Source organism: Siphateles boraxobius, unplaced genomic scaffold, assembly GCF_051911475.1.
Source record: "Siphateles boraxobius isolate OS27281-9 unplaced genomic scaffold, OSU_SipBor_1 135, whole genome shotgun sequence".
Classification (NCBI taxonomy): Eukaryota; Metazoa; Chordata; class Actinopteri; order Cypriniformes; family Leuciscidae; genus Siphateles; species Siphateles boraxobius.
This window is the reverse complement of record NW_027508739.1, coordinates 977,501-1,001,647: the sequence shown is the minus strand read 5'-3', so window position 1 is coordinate 1,001,647 and position 24,147 is coordinate 977,501. Positions and strand designations below refer to the sequence as shown.

Here is a 24,147-nt window from a genome sequence, read left to right as displayed (position 1 = left end):
TTAGACCAGTTGTTCCCTGCCGGTGCGCCGTTACAGGGCACTGTGTCTGCCACTCAAAATATTACAGAGGCCAGTCTCGAGAGACTGGTACCCTTAGTAGAATTTTTGGCGGATTGGAAGAGCCTTCCAAATATATCTCAGTGGGTCCTGGAGACTATCGAGCACGGGTACGCGATTCAGTTCAGATCACGCCCGCCACGCTTCAGAGGGGTTCTTCCCACAGTGGTGGACCCCGAGCAGGCTCTGGTTATGGAACAGGAGGTGAAAACTCTTCTGCTAAAGGGGGCTATAAAAAGAGTTCTTCCTCCCAGCAGAGAGATGGGTTATTACAGCCGATATTTCATCGTTGCAAAGAAGGATGGGGGGTTGCGTCCAATTTTAGATCTGCGCCTATTAAATCGCTCAGTAGGGAAGCTCAAGTTCAAGATGCTGACTCTCAAGCAGATCGTGTCACAGATCAGGTCCGAGGACTGGTTTTTTCACGATAGATCTAAAGGACGCATACTTCCACATTTCCATCCTTCCACAACACATGAAAGTTCCTGAGGTTCGCTTTCGGGGCACGTCTGTCTCCTGCTCGTATAGCTTCGATTCTCTTAGCCGTCAAACAGGCAAAGCTAGGCCAGTCACTCACTGTAAAAGAATATCAGAGAATTCTGGGTCTGATGGCAGCAGCGTCCAACGTTATACCTTGCTGCCTGCTGTAAATGAGACCACTGCAGTGGTGGCTCAGGACCAAGGGGTTCTCCCTGAGGGGAAACCCGCTCCACAAGATCAGGGTCACGCGACGGTGTCTCCATGCCCTGGCTATGTGGAAAGAACCTTGGTTCCTGTCCCAAGGGCCTGTGTTGGGGGCTCCGTGTCGTTGTGTAACACTAACGACGGATGCCTCTCTCACAGGCTTGGGGGCGATCATGAGTGGTCGCTCAGCTCAGGGTCTGTGGCAGGACCATCATTTTCATTGGCATATAAATTGTCTAGAAATGCTGGCGGTGTTTCAGGCTATGAAACACTTCCTCCCAGACCTGAGAGGTCATCATGTTCTTGTCCGGTCAGACAACACATAGGTGGTCTCTTATATAAACCATCAGGGGGGTCTGCGTTCGCGCCCGTTATACAAGCTGGTCCGCCAGATCCTTCTATGGTCCCAGGGGAAGCTTCTATCATTGAGGGCGATTTATATCCCGGGGTATTTAAATCAGGGGGCAGACATCCTGTCGAGGCAGGGGCCGAGGCCCGGGGAATGGAGACTCCATCCCGAGGTGGTGGAGCTCCTATGGAAACATTTCGGTCGTGCCGAGGTAGACATATTGCATCCAGGGAAACATCACCTTGCCAACTGTGGTTTTCCCTAAGTCCTCCAGCCCCTCTGGGCTTGGACGCGATGGTACAGGAGTGGCCGAGTTCACGCCTGTACGCATTTCCCCCGACTGCTCTGCTCCCAGGAGTCCTGGAGAGGGTTCGCCGGAACGGGGTCAGTCTACTGTTGGTAGCCCCATACTGGCCGGCCCGAGTTTGGTTTGCGGACCTAATTTATCTCCTTGACGGCTCTCCCCTGGAGATTCCGATCAGGAAGGACCTTCTCTCTCAGGCGAGCGGGTCGATACTTCACCCCCGCCCAAATCTATGGAGGTTGTGGGCTTGGCCTCTGAGGGGGCCCAGCTCATAGAATCTGGTCTCTCGACTGAGGTCGTGGAGACCATCCTCCACTCCAGAGCTCCGGCCACTAGGAAATTATATGCCTTAAGGTGGAAAATGTTCACCTCTTGGTGTGGAGAACACCAGCTGGACCCAGTTAACTGCCCAGTGGGTGCAGTGCTGGAATTCTGAGGCTAGCAGTTCGCACGAGGGTGCCGACCTGGGACCTGGCGGTTGTTCTAGAAGGTCTCTCTCTAGCACCTTTCGAGCCCATTGAAGAAGTTTCTGAGAAACTACTCACTCTAAAGACTGTATTTCTTCTTGCTATATCTTCATTAAAAAGAATAGGAGATATTCAAGCTCTGTCGGTCTCTCCCTCGTGTTTGGAATTTTCATCCGGCATGGTTAAGGCTTTCCTCATCCCTGGACCGGGGTATGTTCCCAAGGTTCCTACTAACGTGGTCAGGCCTATTGTACTGCAGGCTTTCTGTCCTCCTCTATTTTTGACGTCGGACCAAGAGAAACTAAGTCTGCTCTGCCCAGTTAGGGCTCTAGATGCGTATGTCCACATAGCTGCCCTGTGGAGAAAGAGTGAACAACTATTCGTTTGCTTTGGACCCCTAAGAAGGGCTGTCCAGTTTTAAGCAGAGGTTGAGCAAGTGGGTGGTTGAGGCCATCTCACTTGCCTACGAGTCCGCCGGTCAGCCTTCTCCTTTGGCTGTCCGGGCTCATTCAACCAGGAGTATGGCTGTGTAAGGAACTCAGCTTTTTGGAAATATTAATAATCAATAATATCTTGTTATTATTAATTATAAATATTTGGGTCAGTTAATTGGATTAACTTGATGTGGCTGAATTAATATTACAATCAATTAATCAGTTCTTCCAACGAACTATTTTGATTATTAATTTATTCTAATAAAGGGTATCTTCCATGGCCACCGAAGAATAATTATTTCTTCGCCTGTACAGTACTTTGAGCCAGTAGCAAAAACCGTGATCGTAAAGTGACTTGTATTGCAAACAAAACAGAACCAAATACATATTATGTACAAGTTTTATTAACTAAATATAGATATTTATATGAATATAAATAAACTAAACAACATACACACATGAATACATAAATAAGTTAGTGATAGGATGAAATTGGAAACCGGAAGAGGGTCTATGAGAAGAACCATCAGAATTTCATTTTCACATTTCATTGAATTGAATACTTGCATTTGTAATGGGAACAATTCTTGAAGTTGTTGAAAATTGGAGTCGTTGATGGTTCCGGCAGTGTCAAGTGGAAGTTGGTTGAGCGTTCTCTTTCTCCAGGAACGCATGACTGGTTTGGTGAAGGCCTGGGACTCTGTTGAGGCCACGCCGAGCACCCAGGAGAAGTGAGGAAGTCGGAAGGATGGGTGATTGGAGTCGTTGTTGGTTGGAGTCTTTGTTGGTTGGAGTCTTTGTTCCAAAACTCCTGAGATTGTCCTTGGTTAGGGTTGGTAGGGTTAGGGTAGGGTTTCCATGAGGCCGGATCTGGTTGGAATCGAGGCCTGCTGGGCCCTGGGGCCCCCGTGGAGGGGGAGGGGGCTCCCCAGTCTCACCAGAACAGTGTTGCGGCTGGATGAAAAAACTAAGAGAGGGCGGTCACTGTTGCCTGCCTCTGATATACCCTGAGAAAGAACCAACCCCTAAGGTTTGAATGGACCTATGAGTAAGGTGACATGTCCGAGAGGGGAAGCGGCTCTTAGTTGATTTATGGTCTTTGTCCCCAGCATGCTTAGACTGTTCATTCAAGCTCAAATAGACATAACAAATTCACATTGCATTCTAAGAGAAGGTGATGTACATCAAAGTGTGTGTCATTAAATGAGGATTAATTTGCTAGGAAGCATGATACAGGTGAGGTTATATTGACCGTTGGGTGGTTGTTCAACCACATACACCCCAATCAAACATACCATGTTGTTATACCTAATAGTACACGAGACAGTAAATCATCACAGTTTCTGTGAGGCATGTTCCTTCATAGATCAGAGTAACACCGCAAAGTTTATTTAATTAAAGATGGTCTCTCTCTCTTAAGCATGTGGCGCATGTGGCCACATTCCTTTGAGGTCGTAAAGTCTGTTATCAGTCTTAAAGTGTTCTATAACCGGACACCCGCCTGACAAAGTAACTTCATTTGTGAGGTTAGTTTTGGGGGAGAGTTTCATAGACCTTTATATTCATTAAATATAGTGAATATGAATAATTAGTGTGTGTCTGATTGGTCCAGACCCTACAGCTGCCTCTAAGGCTATTTTGTCAGGAGTATCAATTCAGGACGTTTGCGATGCGGCAGGATGGTCCTCACCGCATACATTCGTAAAGTTTTATCATCTTGACGTCAGCACCACTCCCGGGGCGCAGGTGCTTTCGTCCGAATGTGCGCTCTGACTTCACACGACGGACACTTGCTCTTATGGCGGCGTTGGTATTAGCGTTCCCAAAGCGTTGTCACGCAGCTCGAGTTCCCTGATAGGGAACGTCTCTGGTTACGTATGTAACCCTAGTTCCCTGAAGGGAACGAGACGCTGCGTGAGAACGCTTTGGGAACGCCCCTTGTTCTAAAGCGTGCTTACTTTTTTGCTACACACTCAAAAGTATGTACTTTTTCTTCATAAAAAGAGTACATACTTTTAAGGGGTAGTATAAGTAGGCGAATTGGGACGCACCACAGGAAATCCATACTATGGGCATCATAGTATCTGTTGCTGAATAAACAGAAGATTGAAACGCTTTGATTGATTAGACATTACTAATAAACACACGATTGTCTTATTCTGTGTAAAAGCACATAATCTCACATAACTGTCATTTGTCGAAAGATGTTTGACGCGTGTTGCTTTTTTAAATGCACGTTAAAAGTGAGTCAAACTCGCAGTGCTTTCAGAGTGAGCAGCGTTTACAGAGCCGTACGTCACTGACAAGCTGCGCATAAAAAAAATTATTAATAATAATAATCGCATGATAATAATCGCAGCCTTTGCGATTTCAAAATTAGTGTAATAAGTGTGATTACATGGAAATTGCGATTAATCGTGCAGCGCTAGTCTCATTATACAAGAATATTTGAGAATGCCACAACTGACCAGTCAGAATCAAGTATTGCAGAGAGTCATTATATGAAAGTATTCATGAGTATTTTGTCTCACCTGCCCGTCGGCGTCGAAGGCCAGACAGGCCACACCGTGTGTGTGAACATCTCTCAGGATCGACACCGTCGTCAGTGTGTAAGAGTCCCACACACAGATATACGGATCCTTCCCAACCTGACCTGTGGCCACCTGGATCTTATCGGGATGCAGCGCTAGACTGAGAAAACAAGAGATACAATCTGTGAGTTACACTGAATGAAAGAAAGAAAGAAAGAAAGAAAGAAAGAAAGAAAGAAAGTGAGAAAGAAAGAAAGATACTTAAGTGTTTTGTACTTGGTAGCAAATTAGTAAATTATATATAAGCAGTATATATATATATATATGCTGATTATTGCTGCTGATAATTGCTGCTGCTGTTGATTATTGGTTCTGCTACTAATGCTACATATATACGTCATGAATCTCTAGATGGCACAGGCTGATCGGTCCTCCTCATCCAATCTGCAAGCAATCACATCATTACCATATGGCTCATGCTGATTGGCCTCTTCTGATCCTGCAGCCAATGAGATGCTTGCTCAGCATTTAAACAGTCTGATTCATTGTTTGCTGTGAGCTAGTCGTGTAGCAGCTATTAGAGATCATCTGAACCCCTCCACCTCCCCAGCTCCACCTGTCTAGATGTGCTGTGGGATTTATGAATCTCTATTTATACAGCAGCAGCAGCAGATCGTACATGCTCACAGCAGTGTGTCTGAGTATCTGTTAGCAGTTGCAAGACCATACTTGCTCTGCAGCATCAGCATTAATAATCATCAGCAGCAGCAATAATCAACAGCAGCAACAACATCAATACTCAGGATCATCATCAATAATCAACAGCAGCAACAACATCAATACTCACTCAGGATCATCATCAATAATCAACAGCATCAACAATAATCATCAGTAGGGTTGGGCCGATGGACGATATCATAGTCCATCATGATGGCTGACAGACATCACAATGTTTAGCCGGCATTGCAACCCCCCCACCCCACCACACGTTACCATGGTGACGCTTCATGCTTGGTACGTGATTCACCACAGACAAAATAGCGCTGTATGAAAGATTTTATTCTGATATGAATAAAACCGTCGGCAAATATATTTGAATGGTTTGTTATTGCTGCTTCCATAGACACCATTGTGTATTTTACAAACTATAAATGTATTGTTTTGCTATAAATTATATGTATCTAAATGTCTGAAACCTATTTTAAGCATTATGTGGTTAAAAACACTGAACAGTTGTGGTATAGCCTATGACAAGCACTGAGCGCGTCCCTCTTTGGCTCAGCGCCAGCCACAGCGCAAAAGCACAGATTGAATCTGGCAGTCACGTCACTGTACATTCGCTCCTTGGTGCTCAGCTGCTGCAGATTTGGCCGAAATCGAAATTGCTGATGAGATATAGAGGAAAATAAGTAGTGGAAAATGAGAATGTTACCCCCCTCCCCCCGATATCATCATCCATCGTGATGTTTCACTGTAGACATCGTCTGATACCAAATTGGTAGACATCGCCCGACCCTAATCATCAGCAGCAGCAAAAATCAGCAGCAATAATAAACAGCAGCAAAAATCAGCAGCACTAATAAACAGCAGCAAAAGCATCAATAATCATCATCATCATCAATAATCATCATCATCATCATCAATAATCATCATCAATAATCAACAGCAGCAGCAGCAATAATCATCATCATCATCAATAATCAACAGCAGCATCAATAATCAACAGCCGAAAAAGCATCAATAATCATCATCATCATCAATAATCAACAGCAGCAGCAATATTCATCATCATCATCAATAATCAACAGCAGCATCAATAATCAACAGCCGAAAAAGCATCAATAATCATCATCATCATCAATAATCAACAGCAGCAGCAATATTCATCATCATCATCAATAATCAACAGAAGCATCAATAATCAACAGCCGAAAAAGCATCAATAATCAGCATCATCATCAATAATCAACAGCAGCAGCAATAATCATCATCATCATCATCAATAATCAACAGCAGCATCAATAATCAACAGCCGAAAAAGCATCAATAATCAGCATCATCATCAATAATCAACAGCAGCATCAATAATCAACAGCCGTAAAAGCATCAATAATCAGCACCAGCATCAACAATTAGCATCAATAATCAACAGCAGCATCAAGCATCATCATCAATAATCAGGATCAATAATAAACAGCAGCAGCAGCATAGCAGATCTAGTCCGTGTGTGCTGCAGATCTATATATATATAAAGAACAGCAAATTTAGAAAAAAATATTTCTATATAATAATTAAAATATTACACTATATTTCTACAATATCAGTACTTATTGTTCTTTGACAGAACAGATCATTTAGAACTTAAAAATATTAGTATTTTATCTTCTGATTCATGTGCCACCCCACCAAAAAAAAAAAACAATACAAACAAACAATCAAAAAGTGGCAGTTAATGAGACGTAAAGATGAATGTAAGGAATTAAATGAATCTCATTTAACCCAGAGCTGAACACAGAAAATTGTGTGATTATGTGACTAAATACACAAATGAATGTGTGTGTGAGAAACATGTGCTTCAGGAAGCCACAGCAGGATCAGCCCTGCATTTATGAGACGAGTCTTTCTGTCAACACCGACTTTCCTTTCACTTCTCCTCCAACAGGAAGACGATCACAAAAGAGAAAAAGAACTGACTCTCTCCAAGGCAACGGCTCTGCCATGGTGACGAAGCTCAGGGACGTTCAGCATGCAACAAGTGGAAGAGAGAGTCACGGCAGATAAACCTGGCAGAGGAGTGAGGCCGCTGCGACGAAACCAGAGATGTGGCCAAATCTATCAAATTATTTAGCCAAAATAAAGACAGCAAATGCTAATTTTGTTTCTGTGTTGACATATTTAATTTTGAAACAGGAAGTTCAGTCAACAGTAGAGACATTTTATGTATGCTATTCAGAGGCGGCCCGAGCCTTTTGGGGGCCCTAAGCAGAATTTGATTTGGGGGCCCCTACCACTACGCGAAGTCACCTGTGCTTGACAATTATTGACACAAATGTCACGCAATAATAATACATTATAAATGAATACAGTGAGGTTATGTATTAATACAAAATAAAAAATAAAAAAAAATAGATGCCTACTTAAATAAAAAAGTTGAAACTTTTACTTTACTCTTTTACTAACTCTTTGAAACTTCTTAAAACAAACTGTCTCAAAACGTATATAAAATAAATTATTTGCAAAACATAATGACAAAAGTGAGACATCAGAAACATAATAAGAACAAGGGTTCAACAATGACAATTATTGTTGAAAACTGTAAAAAATATTATTATTATTTCTCTACTGTCTCAATACAGTGTAGCTGTCCTCAACATCTTTTTTATTATTATTATTGTAACAGACTTTGTTGGATTGTACATGACAGAATCCAACAAAGTCTGTTACTATAATACGGGTAATGTACTGGCGCTCGTTGCATGTGTGTATGCAATCTATTTTTCCTCTCGGGGCTTGCCGTAGATAGGAATGGGTCGTGTGCACTTGGTACTGGAGTGTCGCGGGTTTTTGGAGTTAGTGATCTGATGTGTGGTATAATAAAGTGGAGAAGAGTTCAAACTGCTATGTTTATTATTTATTCAAACTGCTAACCTTACACCTAGAAGGTTAAGTTCCCCTGCGGCTATTTTCTCCAACTTAAACCGATACCGTGACTATGCTGTTGCAGTTGCGCACGAATTGTCTATGCACTCGCGAGGTGTCTAGATTATGCGCATGACTTAAACGCTGGCAGACACAGCAGCAGTTGTTGGCAGGTATATTGATCATGAAATCAGAATTTTCTTGTCTTGAATTATTCATTCATATTCATTCATTCATTTATGTCACTTGTTGAAGTCATCTAAAAAAAAAAAAAAATTTAAACTTGATTGGGGGCCCCAAGCAGCCGCTTAGTTCGCTTATGCCTCGGGCCGGCCCTGATGCTATTTTTACAGCTTTTAGTATTATAACTTTTGTATTATTTATATACTATTATAGTATTTATTGTTATTTTGAATTCATTTTAATTTTTTTGATATCTTTTTTTAAATATTTGTAACATTTCTATATAGATTTAATTGTATTATAGTAAATTAGTACCTTTTTAAATTTGAGTATTTTTGTTTTCATCTATTTTTTATTATTATTATTTATTAATTAAGAATTATTTATATGCTAATATAGTATTTATTATTTTGAATATAGCTTTTTTAAATATTTGTAACTTTCTATATAGAATTAATTGTCATTAAATTAGTAACTTTAATTTTTTTTGTAATTTGTATATAGTTTTTCATCTATATTTTATTTTATTTATTAATTATTGAGTTAATTTATTATTATTTATATGATATTGAAGTACTTATTATTATTTTAAATTAGCTTTACTTTTATATAATTTATTACAATATTTGTAACATTTCTATATGAAACTAATTAATTGTCATTATTGTAATTTTAGTACCTTTTTAATTTTGTAGTGTTTTTTATTATGGTAATTTGCCTTAAAATACCTTTTTTATTTGTTTTTAAATTTATATATAATTATTATTTATTATTATTTATATACTATTATAGTATTTATTAATATTTTAAATGAGCTTTTATTTTTTATAATTTCCAGTTCATTTTTATTTTACTTAAAGTTTTAGTAGAGTTATTTGCTTTTGTAATTTTTTAACAGTTTTTTACGTATTGTTACGATATACAGTGATGCTCAGAATTAATGGCACCCCTTGTAAATATGATCAAAAATAAATCTGCATTGTTTATCCTTTTGATCTTTCATTCAAAAAATTAGCAAAAAATCTAACCTTTCATTGAAGTAAAAGAATTGAAAGTGGGGGAATCACATTATGAAATAAATGTTTTTCCACAAAACACGTTGGCCACAATTATTGGCAATTTTTTAACAAGTAAAATATCTCTGAAGTATATTCCCATTAATATTTACCTTTTTTAAGCACACCAGGGTGACTAGGAACATGAAATTGTCTATTTTTTTGCTGGAGGTCCTGGACATCTTGTTCAGACACATGGTATTACGGATTCTAGCAAATACCAACAGATAAAAAATCAAAACCTGACCGCCTCTGCTTGGTTGGATCTTCCATCAGGACAACGGTCCAAAACAAACATCAGAATCAATACAAAAATGTGTAACTGAGCACAAAATGAAGCTTCTGCCATGACCGTCCCAGTCCCCTAAACTGAACCCTATGAGTGCGCTGAACTGAAGAGGAGGAGCACCAACATTAACTTGTGAATCTGCAGATCTGGAGAGTTTCTGTCTGGAGGAATGATCTCTGATCTCTGATCTCTGGTCAGTTCAGGCATTATAGGAGAAAACTCAGAGCTGTTATCTTGGCAAAAGGAGGTTGCAAAAAGTATTAATAACAGGGAGCCAATAATTATGGCCGGCGTGTTTTGGAGAAAAGCATTTATTTCATAATGTGATTTACCCCCCACTTTCAATTATTTTACTTCAATGAAAGGTTAGATTTTTGCAATTTTTTTGAATGAAAGATCTAAAGAATAAACAATGCAGATTTATTTTTTACAGGCATTTTTGATCATATTTACCAGGGGTGCCATTAATTCTGAGCATCACTGTATATATATATATATATTACGATTACCGAAAATTACATTTTTATTTAACAATGCTAACATCAGAATCAGAATCAGAAAGAGCTTTATTGCCAAGTGTGCTTGCACACACAAGGAATTTGTTTTGGTTCTGAGGCTTCCAGTGGACATATACAAATACACTACTATACTGTGGTAAAAGGATGTCCATGCATTGCCTCAGTCATTTTATTGCTTTATTATTTATAATGCCATGATAACAGCAGGAGCAAAGTTCAGATTCACAGTGATTTAGAGTAAAAGAGTCTCATTAGGACTCGATATCAGCACCCGTCAGTAACAGCAGGGGCAACGGGGCAGGAGTTTCCTCTCAATCGCAGATCAAAGGCAGATTAAACAGGGCTAAACTGCCTCAGTGTGTGTGTGTGTGTGTGTGTGTGTGTGTGTGTGTGTGTGTGTGTGTGTGTGTGTGTGTGTGTGTGTTGTGTGTGTGTCAGAGAGTTGCAGAACGATCAAAGTCTCTCCATGTCCACTGGCATAAAACCCAAGCCAGCAGCTGTGCTGTGTGCCAATGCGTTATGTGCTACAGATGTGCTGCCATCAAGCGTGTGTGTGTGTGTGTGTGTTACCACATATGTGCAAGTAACAACCCACAGTGAGGGAAAATCACTAATGAGATCGCTTTAATATCTTAATTGCTTCTCCCAGACAGCAATGACATTAAATCACCAAGACTGTTGCTTAAAGGGGCTATATGTAAGACTTTTTTATGTATTAATCGCTTTTTTATCGTCAAAGTCTGAACAGCTTGTATTTAAAAAACGAGATCTTCCCCAACTTCCAGTGTTATCTATGAAAGCCTGTAGACTGATGTTTATGTGAAGGACTTGAGTTGTTTTGCCCAGAAAATCTAAAGCATGTGACGTTTACGCCCGAGAGACTCTCTTCTGTTCAACGACACATGAAATGAACGAATGCTTATACAATGTTCAGGAACATAAGCTGAAAAGAGCCGTTCTGTACTGTAATGTTAATGTGTGTCATGGATTCACGCAAACTATAGTCTCACAGAGACAGATCTATATAGTCTACAGTCTCAAATATACTTTATAATCAGACTATCATAACAGTGTATTTTAATGAGCTCATCTGTGGACATGATGAATGTCAGATCTGCTGTAAACACACACATCACCATGATCAGATGCTTTCACACACTATTGGTTTGTACGCAATCCATCGCACCTGCAATGTGACATTCTTGCCATTAGCTATACGATATAATTGAGCATAGTACCAGGAAGGTATCAATCCATGGGCGTCGGAACCATTGTATATGTGTCGGACAAGATCCACCCACTTTTTAAGACCAATGATATCGGACCCACTCACTTCTACCGTCTCTAATTCAGCGCATATGTCTGTTCGCTTTTCAGAGCGCAGTCAGTCAAATCCGGGAATGCCCTAATAAATTAATCTCCATTTCTGCTGAATCATTATATTTCTCAACGAGTCGCAACTGACGGATATAACCGCCCGTTGCACCCTTCCAGTCAAATATTGCGTTGCAAACATCAATAACAGCTTTAAGTTGTCGATGCTGGCAAATGAGCATGATATCAGCATCGGGATAATCCACGGATAGCTGTGCATTTAATACACGACGGGAAGCGGAGTTTAGTTTACTTGTTTAATTAAAAGGCACCAGAATACATGAAATGGCATTTACTCCAGTAACATTTTTCTGTGGGAGGACACACACACTTTTTTTTTGCTTCCGACGCCCATGTATCAATCACTTGGATTAATCATTCATTTTGACAGCACTAATGTTTATTGTATATAGACAACAGGAGTGTAACCATACATGTATTCGTATTGAACCGTTCGGTACGTGGCTTTTACAAACCGAATGATTCGTTGGACTATTTTTCCTGCCGACCAAAACCCGCGCTGGCGCGATCACCACAACGTTGTGCAACATCAAATGGCAAACGTAATGAAAGCGGAACGAAACTCATTATTTTGTGCTTCACGGACCGTTTATCAGTTTGGACCATTAATGTCAGTGCGAGCCGTATTTAATTATTTTTGTCTCAAAAAATTGAACGTAACTTTATAAAACTGAACGTAACTTTTTCAGGAACTATCAAAAATATGCCATTACAAAAGAAGAAAAACACAATGAAAATGAAAAAAATGAACTCAGTCGCACAAATTTAACAGGTTCTTCAAATATGCTTTGTTAAATCACCGCGAGAGCTTTCCAATATGCGCGCCCACTGAGTGACGTCTGTACTTCCAAGTCAGAGAGCACCTGTCCATCAAAAGCGCCCTATCCAATCAGAGTAGGTCACTGTTAAGCCCCACCCTCACGAGAGGTTTGTATCAAAACACCAAAAGAAAAACTGCGAAGCGTTAGCGAAATCTGTGGCATTGCATTCAGAATCCAGAATGTGCGAAAATGAATCTTTGAAAAACATTAAAGTCCCCGTGAACCGGAAGTTGCAAACGACTTTTCTCCAGTGTTGTGACGTATTTCCGAGAGAAACGGAATACTAAATGAGGCAAAATAGTGTGCGTGGCTTTTTTTCCAACTAGCACCTGATTGGATCTAGAAAAGTAGGTGTTTCATTCAAACACACAGGCAGCCTGTGTACTGTCAGTTGGAGGGGCGTCGTTACGGATGTTAAGCAGACACCCAAACCGTCAAACCTACGTCATCAGGGAAGGTCCTCCAATGCAGAGGGGAGGGGAAATTTCAGATTTTGATTAAAGATTACGAAGCCAAAAAATTTTTTGGTGTGGATTGACTTGCATGGATGAATTGTTCACCACAAAACGATCAATTTAGGCAAACAAAGTAAGTATGGTCAATTTTGAATTCATGGGGACTTTAACAAAGAATGAAGCATATTTGAAGAGCCTGTTAAGTTTGTGCGACTGACTTCATTTTTTTCATTTTCATTGTGTTTTTCTTCTTTTGTAATGGCATATTTTTGATGGTTTCTGAAAAAGTTACGTTCAGTTTTGTAAAGTTACGTTCAGTTTTATAAATTTACGTTCATTTTTTTTGAGACAAAAATAATTCCATAGAGACGATCGTGATCAAGCGACACTGTTACTACAGCGCTGAGAGATCCAGTAAACTAAGCATTTGAATTCGCCACTGAAGTAATAACGAGATCTAGTGAGAAGCATTCAAATTTCTGTATTTAACGGATCAAACATATCATCAAAAAAATATGATTTCACACAAAACGTGCCCAAAATGCACAGAATAAACATATCTAGTGAGTTTTAACAAGAACCAGAGTAGGCAAACAAAAGAAAATGAAGACTCACAAATATTTATAGAAGATTTACCTGTAGTTTTTTCAAATGTTATTTAATAAAAATATTTTTTTTTCCTCTCAAAATATATTTTTTCTCTCCCCCCACCCAAAAAAGTGGGTTGTATCGAATCGTGGGTCAAAAATCGTGATATGAACCTAATCGTGGGTTTGGTGTATCGTTAAAGCCCTATATGATACTACTATTTATTAATATTTAGAAGTAGCTTTTATATTTTCTTTTTTTTTTTTAGTTTTATATCCTTTCATCATTATTATTATTTCTACATATTTCTCTATAGCTTTAATGTATTGTTATTTTATTTCAGTTTTAATTTGTCATTTTTAGTTCTTCATGCAACTTAAAAAGATTTCACTTAGTTGCCACAACATTTCTAATTGTCATCAGTTTTTTATGTTTTCATCCATGTTTATATTTTGTGTTATTTCAATTAAAGATGTTTTTTAATAGATTTAGTAAACAATATCAACAACACTGTCTAAACCTCAAGAAACAGAATCTTCAATCAAAGCCTGAGATCTCAATATGAACTCAAACATTTCTCATCAGATGACCTGAGCTGCTCTCCACATTCATTTTATAGATAATTCTTGCATTTCAACAAACCCCTAAAATTAAGTTGAGGTTTATTAAGTTTTGCCCTATATGTAACTCATTTCACACCATTTTATGCAACAGTATCAAAGACACCCGAACACAACACGCCTGACTCAGGGTGAAGAGTTTTACACAGGGAATCTAGTTTGTGTCTATTTTCATTACTCCGAAAACAAAGACAAAGTTGATACATAAATGAATCATAACTGTGAAACTCCATTAAGCGTGTGAGTGATTTAAGAGAAACAACATTGAGCTGAGGCAGAGGAAAGAGGAGAAGAAACACTAACCGTGACTTTAACACCAGCGGCTGCATCTGTGGCTTTCATCGATCGCATCGAGGCTTTTCACACAGATAAAAGAGTGTGTGAAACACCAGATATCGCAACAAAATCTAATACTCAACGCTTTGGAACAGATGTTTTGGCTTGAATGGAGTCAGATGAATCTCGCAAAACACGCACATTAATACAAAGATTTTATATTATATATTGCATAAAAAATGGAGTGAGTCTTTATTCGTGCAATTCTATTTAATGAAGAAAAAAAAAGTCTCCAAAACAATTTTCACTCTGAAATTGCTAGTAAATTTTACAAATAATTACAAAGAAATGGCAACCTGACTATCAATTTTTTAACTCTTTCCCTGCCGGCGTATGCGGTTTAATGTTTGATGATCGTATTATTTTACATGTGCGTCAGTAATCGCTTGTTTCTGCTTCTTCTTCTCCTGATCAGGAGATTCTGAACTCTTTCAGTAGATGTGTAATAGCGCCCCCTACAGTATAACACTGAAAACACAGAAAATTCCATCAATGGCAGGGAAAGACTTAAAAAAAAAATCTTGGTTATACGAACACTAAAGGCCTGTTCACACCGGGACGAATTTCGCGCGCGATATTCGCCGACGTTTAACGCCTCGTGATTAAACAAAGGGCACCAATGTGAGTGTGCACACCGACGCAACGCCACACATAAAAGCGGCATTTTTTAAAAAACGACTCGGGTTCGTTTTTTTGGTTTGACGCACAGCGTCAAAAACTAGCCGACCAATGAGATTGGCGCTTTTGCTCACGTGTCTGGAGCTTCTGAAGCTACAGTAAAACACAACTTGGGGGCGCTCAAACACAAAACGGTCTTGCCGAGCACACATACGTAACGGCGAAGAAGATATACGCCAAGTAGCGTCTAGGCTAAAGAAACGAGGAAGATGCAAGCTAAGATAAATGTAGAGCTGCTGGTCTCGTTGGTGTCGGAACATAAGGGACTGTATGACAAACGATTACCCATGACCCTCTCTGGGTCGAGTGCTCGACCCATGTGAGTCAGTGAACAGCTGAAGGATTCTGGGAAGGATCTGCAGTCAAATGAACACCAGTGACTGTAGGCCTACAGGGAAGAAGCTGAGAGGGAAAATAAAGAGCGGATGATAAGCATGCCAGAGAGACAGAGAGAGAGAGAGAGAGAGAGAGAGAGAGAGAGAGAGAGAGAGAGAGAGAGAGAGAGAGAGAGAGAGAGAGAGAGATGTGCTGAAGTCTTTGTGCAGTGAAGTGGGACGTCTGACCGATGTCGTGAACAGAGCGCATTTGGAAATGCCAGAAATAATTCCAACTGTCTGAGACCTGCAACCAGCCGTAAAAGATTTTTGATACGATGCTAAACAAAAAAATCCTAGTCTTAAGCATAATATACAGTAAGAACAAAACTACAAGAATAAAAAAATTATGTTCTTCCTCAGTTTTTCTGTCTTGCTTTCCAGCACAAATATCGAAACACTCTTAAATCAAGATGCATTTACTGGAGAAGCAAAATTACTTAAGATATTAAGTTGTTTTCTGAAAAATGCATTAAAATTAAGTGAAGTTTCTTGCCCCACTGACATATTTTTTCTCAATGATGATTTTTTACATAAAACAGGACTTAATATCTTAAGTAATTTTTCTTTTCAAGTAACTTTATATTAATTTTATATAAATTTTTATATATTTTAATAGAAAACAAGACAATGTGGTCACGATTTACTAAAACAAGGGAATGAATTCTTCATTTTTGGCCAAGATATACAGGCTGCATTTTTTATCTGGCTCTGTAGTATCTTAAAACTATGAAAGCTTGTTCCCCTTCAGGGACTACCGCTGCGTGAAATCGCAGTGGGAACGCCCTCAGCGTGACGCGTCTGAAGCATGAATGAAATCAGTCAATGGAGAGAATGAGCGTACGGCGAGTGACGTCATCGACCAGGAAGCTATAAATATCCCCTGAGTACACAACACGCCAGCTTTTAGTTACTTCAGCAGCTCTGTGTGTGTCTGAATCTGTCGATTGTGTTTGTCTGTTTTGTCAGGAGTTTTCACTATATATATTTTATATAAAAAAACCAATATGAGCGAGCAGTATAAGAAGTGTGTTCCCCCCTGTACTCGGCACATCACGGGTGGGGATTCACACGAGCTAAGTGTGGCTTGTTTGGGAGTGCAGCAATGCCCAGTCGGCTCTCGAGGGAGTCGATTGTCAGCATTGCGAGCGTTTTCCCTTGAGAACTCTGCGCTCGCGGCGATCGCTCTTCGAGGAGAGTGATTTGCTGCGAGCTCCCCGAGGCTCGGGTCCCGCTTCTGTTGAGGCAGAGCGGCGGCGCTTGTCTTGGGGCTCGCAGATGGATCTCGCTGGCGACGTTGAGACGGGCTCCGCCCTATCTCAGCTATCTCCGACGAGATCTAGTGCCTCTCACCCGGCTCTGGAAGCACGCGCTGCGGCGGTTACTTCTGCCCGGGTGGAGGCACATGATGATGTTGAATTGAGATTTTCCAGTTCTGAGGAGCTGGATGTCGAAAGTTTATTATCAGAGAAAACTAGTTTATCACATTATACTGCAAATGAAGAAGGTTTGATGGATGTATTATCTCGGGCTGTTGAAAAGCTAAAAAAAATAAAAAATAAAAAAACTAACAGTATCGAGTGGCCAGCTGATAGACAGGTTTCTAGAATTAAAAGCAATCTAGATGATAAATTTCTGTCTGCACGACCTCAACCTTCTAGCCGGTGCTTACCGTTCTTCCCAGATCTTCATGCTGAGGTTTCAAAGACCTGGGTTAGACCGGTTTCAAGCAGAATTTACACAAATCAGTCCATTGCTTATGGTAACATTGTTGGTGCTAAATCTGCTGGTTATGTGACGATACTGTAGGCGGAGGAGACGCTTGCGAGCTATCTCTCTCCTGCTTCATCGTCTTCACTTAAAGCACCGGCTCTTCCACCAAAAAATAAATAAATAAATAAATAAATATATATACCTCTGTGCTGGTGGGGAAGGCTTACTCGGTGGCTCGGCAGGCGGCTGCATGTTTGCATACGATGACTTTTATGCAGGCTTTTCAGGCCGACCTGCTCAAAGGAAATCTGAGGGGGGTCCCAGCCGAGAGAGACTTGCGTTCACCTCCCTTAAGGGTGCCCTGTCTCTCCCGGCGCCCTCAGGGGCCCGTCCTACTAACCATGCCGAAACAGGGTGTAGAAGGGTCTGGCGAGTGCTTTCCCGAGGGACGCTCGCCGCCTCTAAGGAGGGTTCTAGTGTGTTCAGACCAGTCGTTCCCTGCCGGTGCGCCGTTACAGGGCACTGTGTCTGTCACGCAGAATGTTCAACCAGAGCAAAGTCTTTCGTCGAGTTCGTCTTCAAAAAGAGCACAGCGGAAGCGGAGTGTCACGTCTCGTGCCCCCCTGCAGAGAAACTGGAGGGACGAGGCGGGGTGCTCTCCGGCGCGGCCTTCTCGGGGCAGGACTGATCTGAGGACAGTCATTGTCGCCAGAAAGGCCGCGTCGAAAAAGTCCTGACGGGCTGAACGTCAGGACTCTGAGGGTGGTCCCCATCGGGAAAAACTTGAGTTCACCGCACAAAAACACGGTGCCCTGTCTTTCTCGATGCCCTCAGGGGTCTGTTCTACTAACCCTGCCTATACAGGGCGTAGAGAGACTCGGCGAGCGACTTCCCGAGGGACGCTCGCCCCCTCCAAGGAGGGTTGTGGAGTGCCCAGACCAGCTGTTCCCTGCCAGTACGTTACAGGGCGCTGTGTCTGTCACTGGGGATGATCAAATCAGATCCGAGGACTGGTTTGTCATGATAGATCTAAAGGACGTTTACTTCCATGTATCTATCCTCCCTCAACACAGGAAGTTCCTGAGGTTCGCTTTCGGGGGCGAAGCGTACCAATATCGGGTTCTTCCGTTCGGCCTAGCACTGTCACCCCGAACATTCACGAAGTGTACGGATGCTGCTATAGCCCCGCTGAGGTTACAGGGCATCCGCTTTCTGTACTAAATAGACGATTGCTTGATTCTAGCTCAATCGGAACAACAGGCGGTTCGGCACCGAGATGTCGTTCTTGCTCATATCAAGTGACTGGCGCTGAGGCTCAACGCCAAAAAGAGTGTTCTTTCTCCATTACAGAGAACCACTTTTCTAGGTGTAGTGTGGGATTCAACGACGATGTAGGCACGATTGTCACCTGCTCGTATTGCTTTGATTCTCGTTGCAGTAGATCAGGTCAAGCTAGGCCAGTCATCCACTGTAAAACAGTTCCAGAGACTGCTAGGTCTCATGGCAGCTGCGTCCAACGTGATACCTCTTGGCCTCTTGCACATGAGACTGTTACAGTGGTGGCTCAGGACCAAGGGATTCTCCCCGAGGGGAAATCCGCTTCGCATGATCGTGAGTTTGCGACGGTGTCATCACGCCCTGATCATGTGGAAAGATCCTTGGTTTCTGTCCCAAGGCCCTGTGTTAGGAGCTCCTTGTCGTCGCGTTATGCTAATGACAGATGCCTCTCTCACGGGTGGGCTCAGGGTCTGTGGGAGGACCATCATCGTCTGTGGCACTTAAACTGCCTAGAGATGTTGGCGGTGTTTCAGGCTCTGAAACACTTCCTCCCAGACCTAAGGGGCCACCATGTTCTTGTCCAGACAGACAACACATCGGTGGTTTCTTATATCAACCATCAGGGGGGTTTGCGTTCTCGCCCGCTTTACAAACTGGCACGTCAGATCCTTCTATGGTCCCAGGGGAAAATTCTTTCTCTGAGAGCTTTTATCTCCCGGGGTATTTAAATCAGGGGGCAGACATCCTGTTAAGACAGGGGCCGAGGCCAGGGGAATGGAGTCTTCACCCCGAGGTGGTGGAACTCCTATGGAAACATTTCGGTCTTGCCGAGGTAGACCTATTTGCTTCTCGAGAAACATCACACTGCCCGCTGTGGTTCTCTCTCAGTCATCCAGCCCCGCTGGGGTTGGATGCGATGGTACATCCGTGGCCGAGGTCACGCTTGTACGCTTTTCCCCCGATCGCTCTGCTCCCAGGAGTTCTGGAGAGGGTTCGCCGGGACGGGCTCAGTCTCCTGCTAATAGCCCCGTTCTGGTCGGCCCGGGTATGGTTTGCGGACCTAGTGTCTCTCCTCAACGGCTCTCCCCTAGAGATACCGATCAGGAGAGATCTGCTCTCTCAGGCGAGTGGGTCGATCCTTCACCCCCGTCTAGAGCTATGGAGGCTGTGGGCTTGGCCTCTGAGGGGGCCCAGCTCATAGATTCTGGTCTCTCGGCTGAGGTCGTTGAGACCATCCTCCGATCCAGAGCTCCCTCCACGAGGAAGTTATATGCCGCGAGGTGGAAACTTTTCACCTCTTGGTGTGGAGAGCGCCAGCAGGACCCAGTTAACTGCCCGGTTGGTACAGTCCTGGATTTCCTGCAGGACCGTCTCTCCACAGGGTTATCCCACTCCACACTGAAGGTGTATGTGGCGGCCTTAGCTGCTTACCACACCCCTTCAAGTGGAGGTTCCCTCGGGAAACACCCGCTTATGTCTCGCTTCCTTCGTGTCACCTTGAGGCTGGGGCCTGCAGTTCGCACAAGGGTACCAGCTTGGGATCTGGCCGTCATCTTAGAAGGTCTCTCCCTTGCTCCTTTCGAGCCCATCGAGGAAGTTTCGGAAAAGTTTCTTACTCTAAAGGCTATCCTTCTTCTCGCTATCTCATCTCTAAAAAGAATTGGAGATATTCAAGCACTTTCGGTGGCTCCCTCGTGCCTGGAATTTGCTCCTGGTTGGTTAAGGCCTTTCTCTTTCCGAGACCAGGTTATGTTCCTAAGGTTCCAACTGTTTCAGTTAGACCTATAGTTCTGCAGGTTTTCTGTCCTCCGCCTTTTCTGACGTCAGACCAGGAGAAAATTAATTTGCTGTGCCCAGTTTGGGTTTTGATGCTTACGTCCACAGAGCTGCCCTGTGGAGGAGATCGGAACAAATGTTCGTCTGTTTGGGTCACCTAAGAAAGGGTGTCCTGCATCTAGAAAAAGGATGAGCAAGTGGGTGGTCGAGGACATCCCACTTGCTTATGGTTCGGCCCATCAGCCTTCACTTAGGCTGTAAGGGCTCATTCCACCCGGAGTATGGCTGCTTCTACAGCTCTTCTTTCAGGAGCTTCTCTTCAGGACGTTTGTGATGCGGCAGGCTGGTCCTCACCGCACACTTTCGTTAGATTTTATTCCCTCGATCTTAGCTCCACTCCCGGGGCTCAGGTTCTCTCGTCGGTTTGTGTCTCCTAATGACACACGACAGGGATTTGGTCGTATGGGGATGTGGGTATTGCGTTCCCACTGCGATTTCACGCAGCGGTAGTCCCTGAAGGGGAACGTCCCGGGTTACGTATGTAACCCTAGTTCCCCGAAGGGACGGACGCTGCGTGTCCTGCCATACTCTCGGCATCCCCTTGGGTCGCTGCTTCAGTAACTTTTAAGCTGGCGTGTTGTGTACTCAGGGGATATTTATAGCTTCCTGGTCGATGACGTCACTCGCCGTACGCTCATTCTCTCCATTGACTGATTTCATTCATGCTTCAGACGCGTCACGCTGAGGGCGTTCCCACTGCGATTTCACGCAGCGTCCGTCCCTTCGGGGAACTAGGGTTACATACGTAACCCGGGACGTTTACGCCACAGAATAAAACATTTTAAAAGATAGGCTAATTAGGGGTGGGCGATATAGCCTCAAAATTCTATCACGATATTTCAAGAATATTTGCGATAATGATATTTATGACGATATAGACATTTTTTTGTTGTTGTTGTTGAAAATTTTCTTATTATGTTTATTTCGCCTAAATGTTTGTTCACTCATTGCGTTTTTACAATGTGGTAATTTTGTTGTTAAGAGTTTACACAACACAAGGAAGCTTGATTTCAATCTTTGAATTAAATTTTAAATGTGTGTAGGTCTAACACCAGTATTCAGAAATACTACAGAAACATAATAAAGTAATCAAATGTAAAATAACACATAGTCTTTTAGTTCTGTTTCCTGATTAAATTAAATACATAGGCTAATAATTCTCATTCATTACAATTAAGCTATCTTTTGTTGTTTTGACGACAACATTAATGACAGACGCATAGCCTATGGCTGCTGTCACTTTTACAGCTAGTGCACGGATCCATTGCTGTTTTCATTATACTGTCTGTCACACTGTCACATGCGTTTTATACATAACAGACTGTGTTTATGAGTATACTAACCAAGACCGGAAGTTTTACACAATTTTGCGTTTTTCCCCCCATTAAAGCGATATAATCCGCGAAAAATAACTTTAGTTTCTCGCGAGCTGTACTCTATGTATGCACGCAGTGCAACTCTCTCAGAGAGTGCGCGAAAAGCTTACTGGATAGTTTAAAACCGCTTGAATGTTTAAACTGATAAGAATTAAGAAGACTTGAAAATTATATACTTTAGTTACGATGCACTGATGGCCCGATTGTGCAAGAGACCATTCAGTCATGTCCCGACTCCTAAACGCGCGCGAGAGAAGACGCGCGTCGGCAGCCCCGCTGAACACTCAAGCTGTTTGTGAAATTGCTAAATCGTCATCGGAGGCTGACAGGCTGCTCTCGCGCTCAGTCAGGTGTTGTTGTTGTTCGTGCTAGGGAACGTAAATGCGCCATACGTCATCGCGTTGCTATATCATTGATATCGCGATATGACACTTTTTTATCATGTAAAAATGTATACCGGTATTAACGTGGACGGTATGATATGGCACACCCCTAATTGCGACTTTTTATCTCAGAATTGCGAGATATAACGTCAGAATTGTGAGATATAAAGTCACAGAATTGCGAGATATAAAGACAGAATTGTGAGATATAACGTCAGAATTGCGAGATATAACGTCAGAATTGCGTGATATAACGTCATAATTGCGAGATATAACGCCAGGATTGCAAGATATAACGTCATAATTGCGAGATATAACGTCAGAATTGCGAGATATAACGTCAGAATTGCGTGATATAAAGTCAGAATTGCGAGATATGACGTCAGGATTGCGAGATATAACGTCAGAATTGCGAGATATAACGTCAGAAATGCGTGATATAACGTCAGAATTGCGAGATATAACATCAAAATTGCGAGATATAAAGACAGAATTGTGAGATATAACGTCAGAATTGTGAGATGTAAAGTCTGAATTGCGAGATATAACGTCAGGATTGCGAGATATAATGTCAGAATTGCGAGATATAACATCAGAATTGCGAGATATAAAGACAGAATTGTGAGATATAACGTCAGAATTGTGAGATATAAAGTCTGAATTGCGAGATATAACGTCAGGATTGCGAGATATAACGTCAGAATTGCGAGATGTAAAGACAGAATTGCGAGATATAACGTCAGAATTGTGAGATATAAAGTCACAGAATTGCGAGACATAAAGACAGAATTGTGAGATATAACGTCAGAATTGCGAGATATAACGTCAGAATTGCGAGATATAACGTCATAATTGCTTGATATAACGTCATGATTGCGAGATATAACATCAGGATTGCAAGATATAACGGCAGAATTGCGAGATATAACGTCAGAATTGCAAGATATAACGTCAGGATTGCGAGATATAACGTCAGAATTGCGAGATATAACGTCAGAATTGCGAGATATAAAGTCAGAATTGCGAGATATAAAGTCAGAATTGCGAGATATAAAGACAAAATTGCGAGATATAAAGACAGAATTGCGAGATATAAAGTCAGAATTGCGAGATATAAAGACAAAATTGCGAGATATAAAGACAGAATTGCGAGATATAAAGTCAAAATTGCCAGATATAAAGTCAGAATTGTGAGATATAACGTCAGAATTGCGAGATATAAAGTCAGAGTTGCGAGATATAACGTCAGAATTGCGGGATATAAAGACAGAATTGCGAGATATAAAGACAGAATTGCGAGATATAAAGACAGAATTGCGAGATATAAAGACAGAATTGCGAGATATAAAGGCAAAATTGCGAGATATAAAGACAGAATTGCGAGATATAAAGTCAAAATTGCAAGATATAAAGTCAGAATTGCGAGATATAACGTCAGAATTGTGAGATATAAAGTCAGAGTTGCGAGATATAACGTCAGAATTGCGAGATATAAAGACAGAATTGCGAGATATAAAGACAGAATTGCGAGATATAAAGGCAAAATTGCGAGATATAAAGACAGAATTGCGAGATATAAAGTCAAAATTGCAAGATATAAAGTCAGAATTGCGAGATATAACGTCAGAATTGTGAGATATAAAGTCAGAGTTGCGAGATATAACGTCAGAATTGCGAGATATAAAGACAGAATTGCGAGATATAAAGACAGAATTGCGAGATATAAAGTCAGAATTGCGAGATATAAGAACAGAATTGCGAGATATAAAGACAGAATTTGCGAG

The 24,147-nt window shown here is 41.7% G+C and overlaps 1 protein-coding gene across 2 annotated transcripts in view; it reads right to left on the bottom strand.

Annotated features, from left to right (window-relative positions):
• The window catches only part of eml6 (EMAP like 6), a 126,466-nt gene that overhangs the window by 89,234 nt on the left and 13,085 nt on the right, over nt 1–24,147 (bottom strand). For both annotated transcript variants that reach the window (XM_077229797.1, XM_077229798.1), the window contains exon 4: nt 4,827–4,986. In XM_077229797.1, coding sequence (XP_077085912.1) covers nt 4,827–4,986 — 160 coding nt within the window. The remainder of the gene's footprint in view (nt 1–4,826; nt 4,987–24,147) is intronic.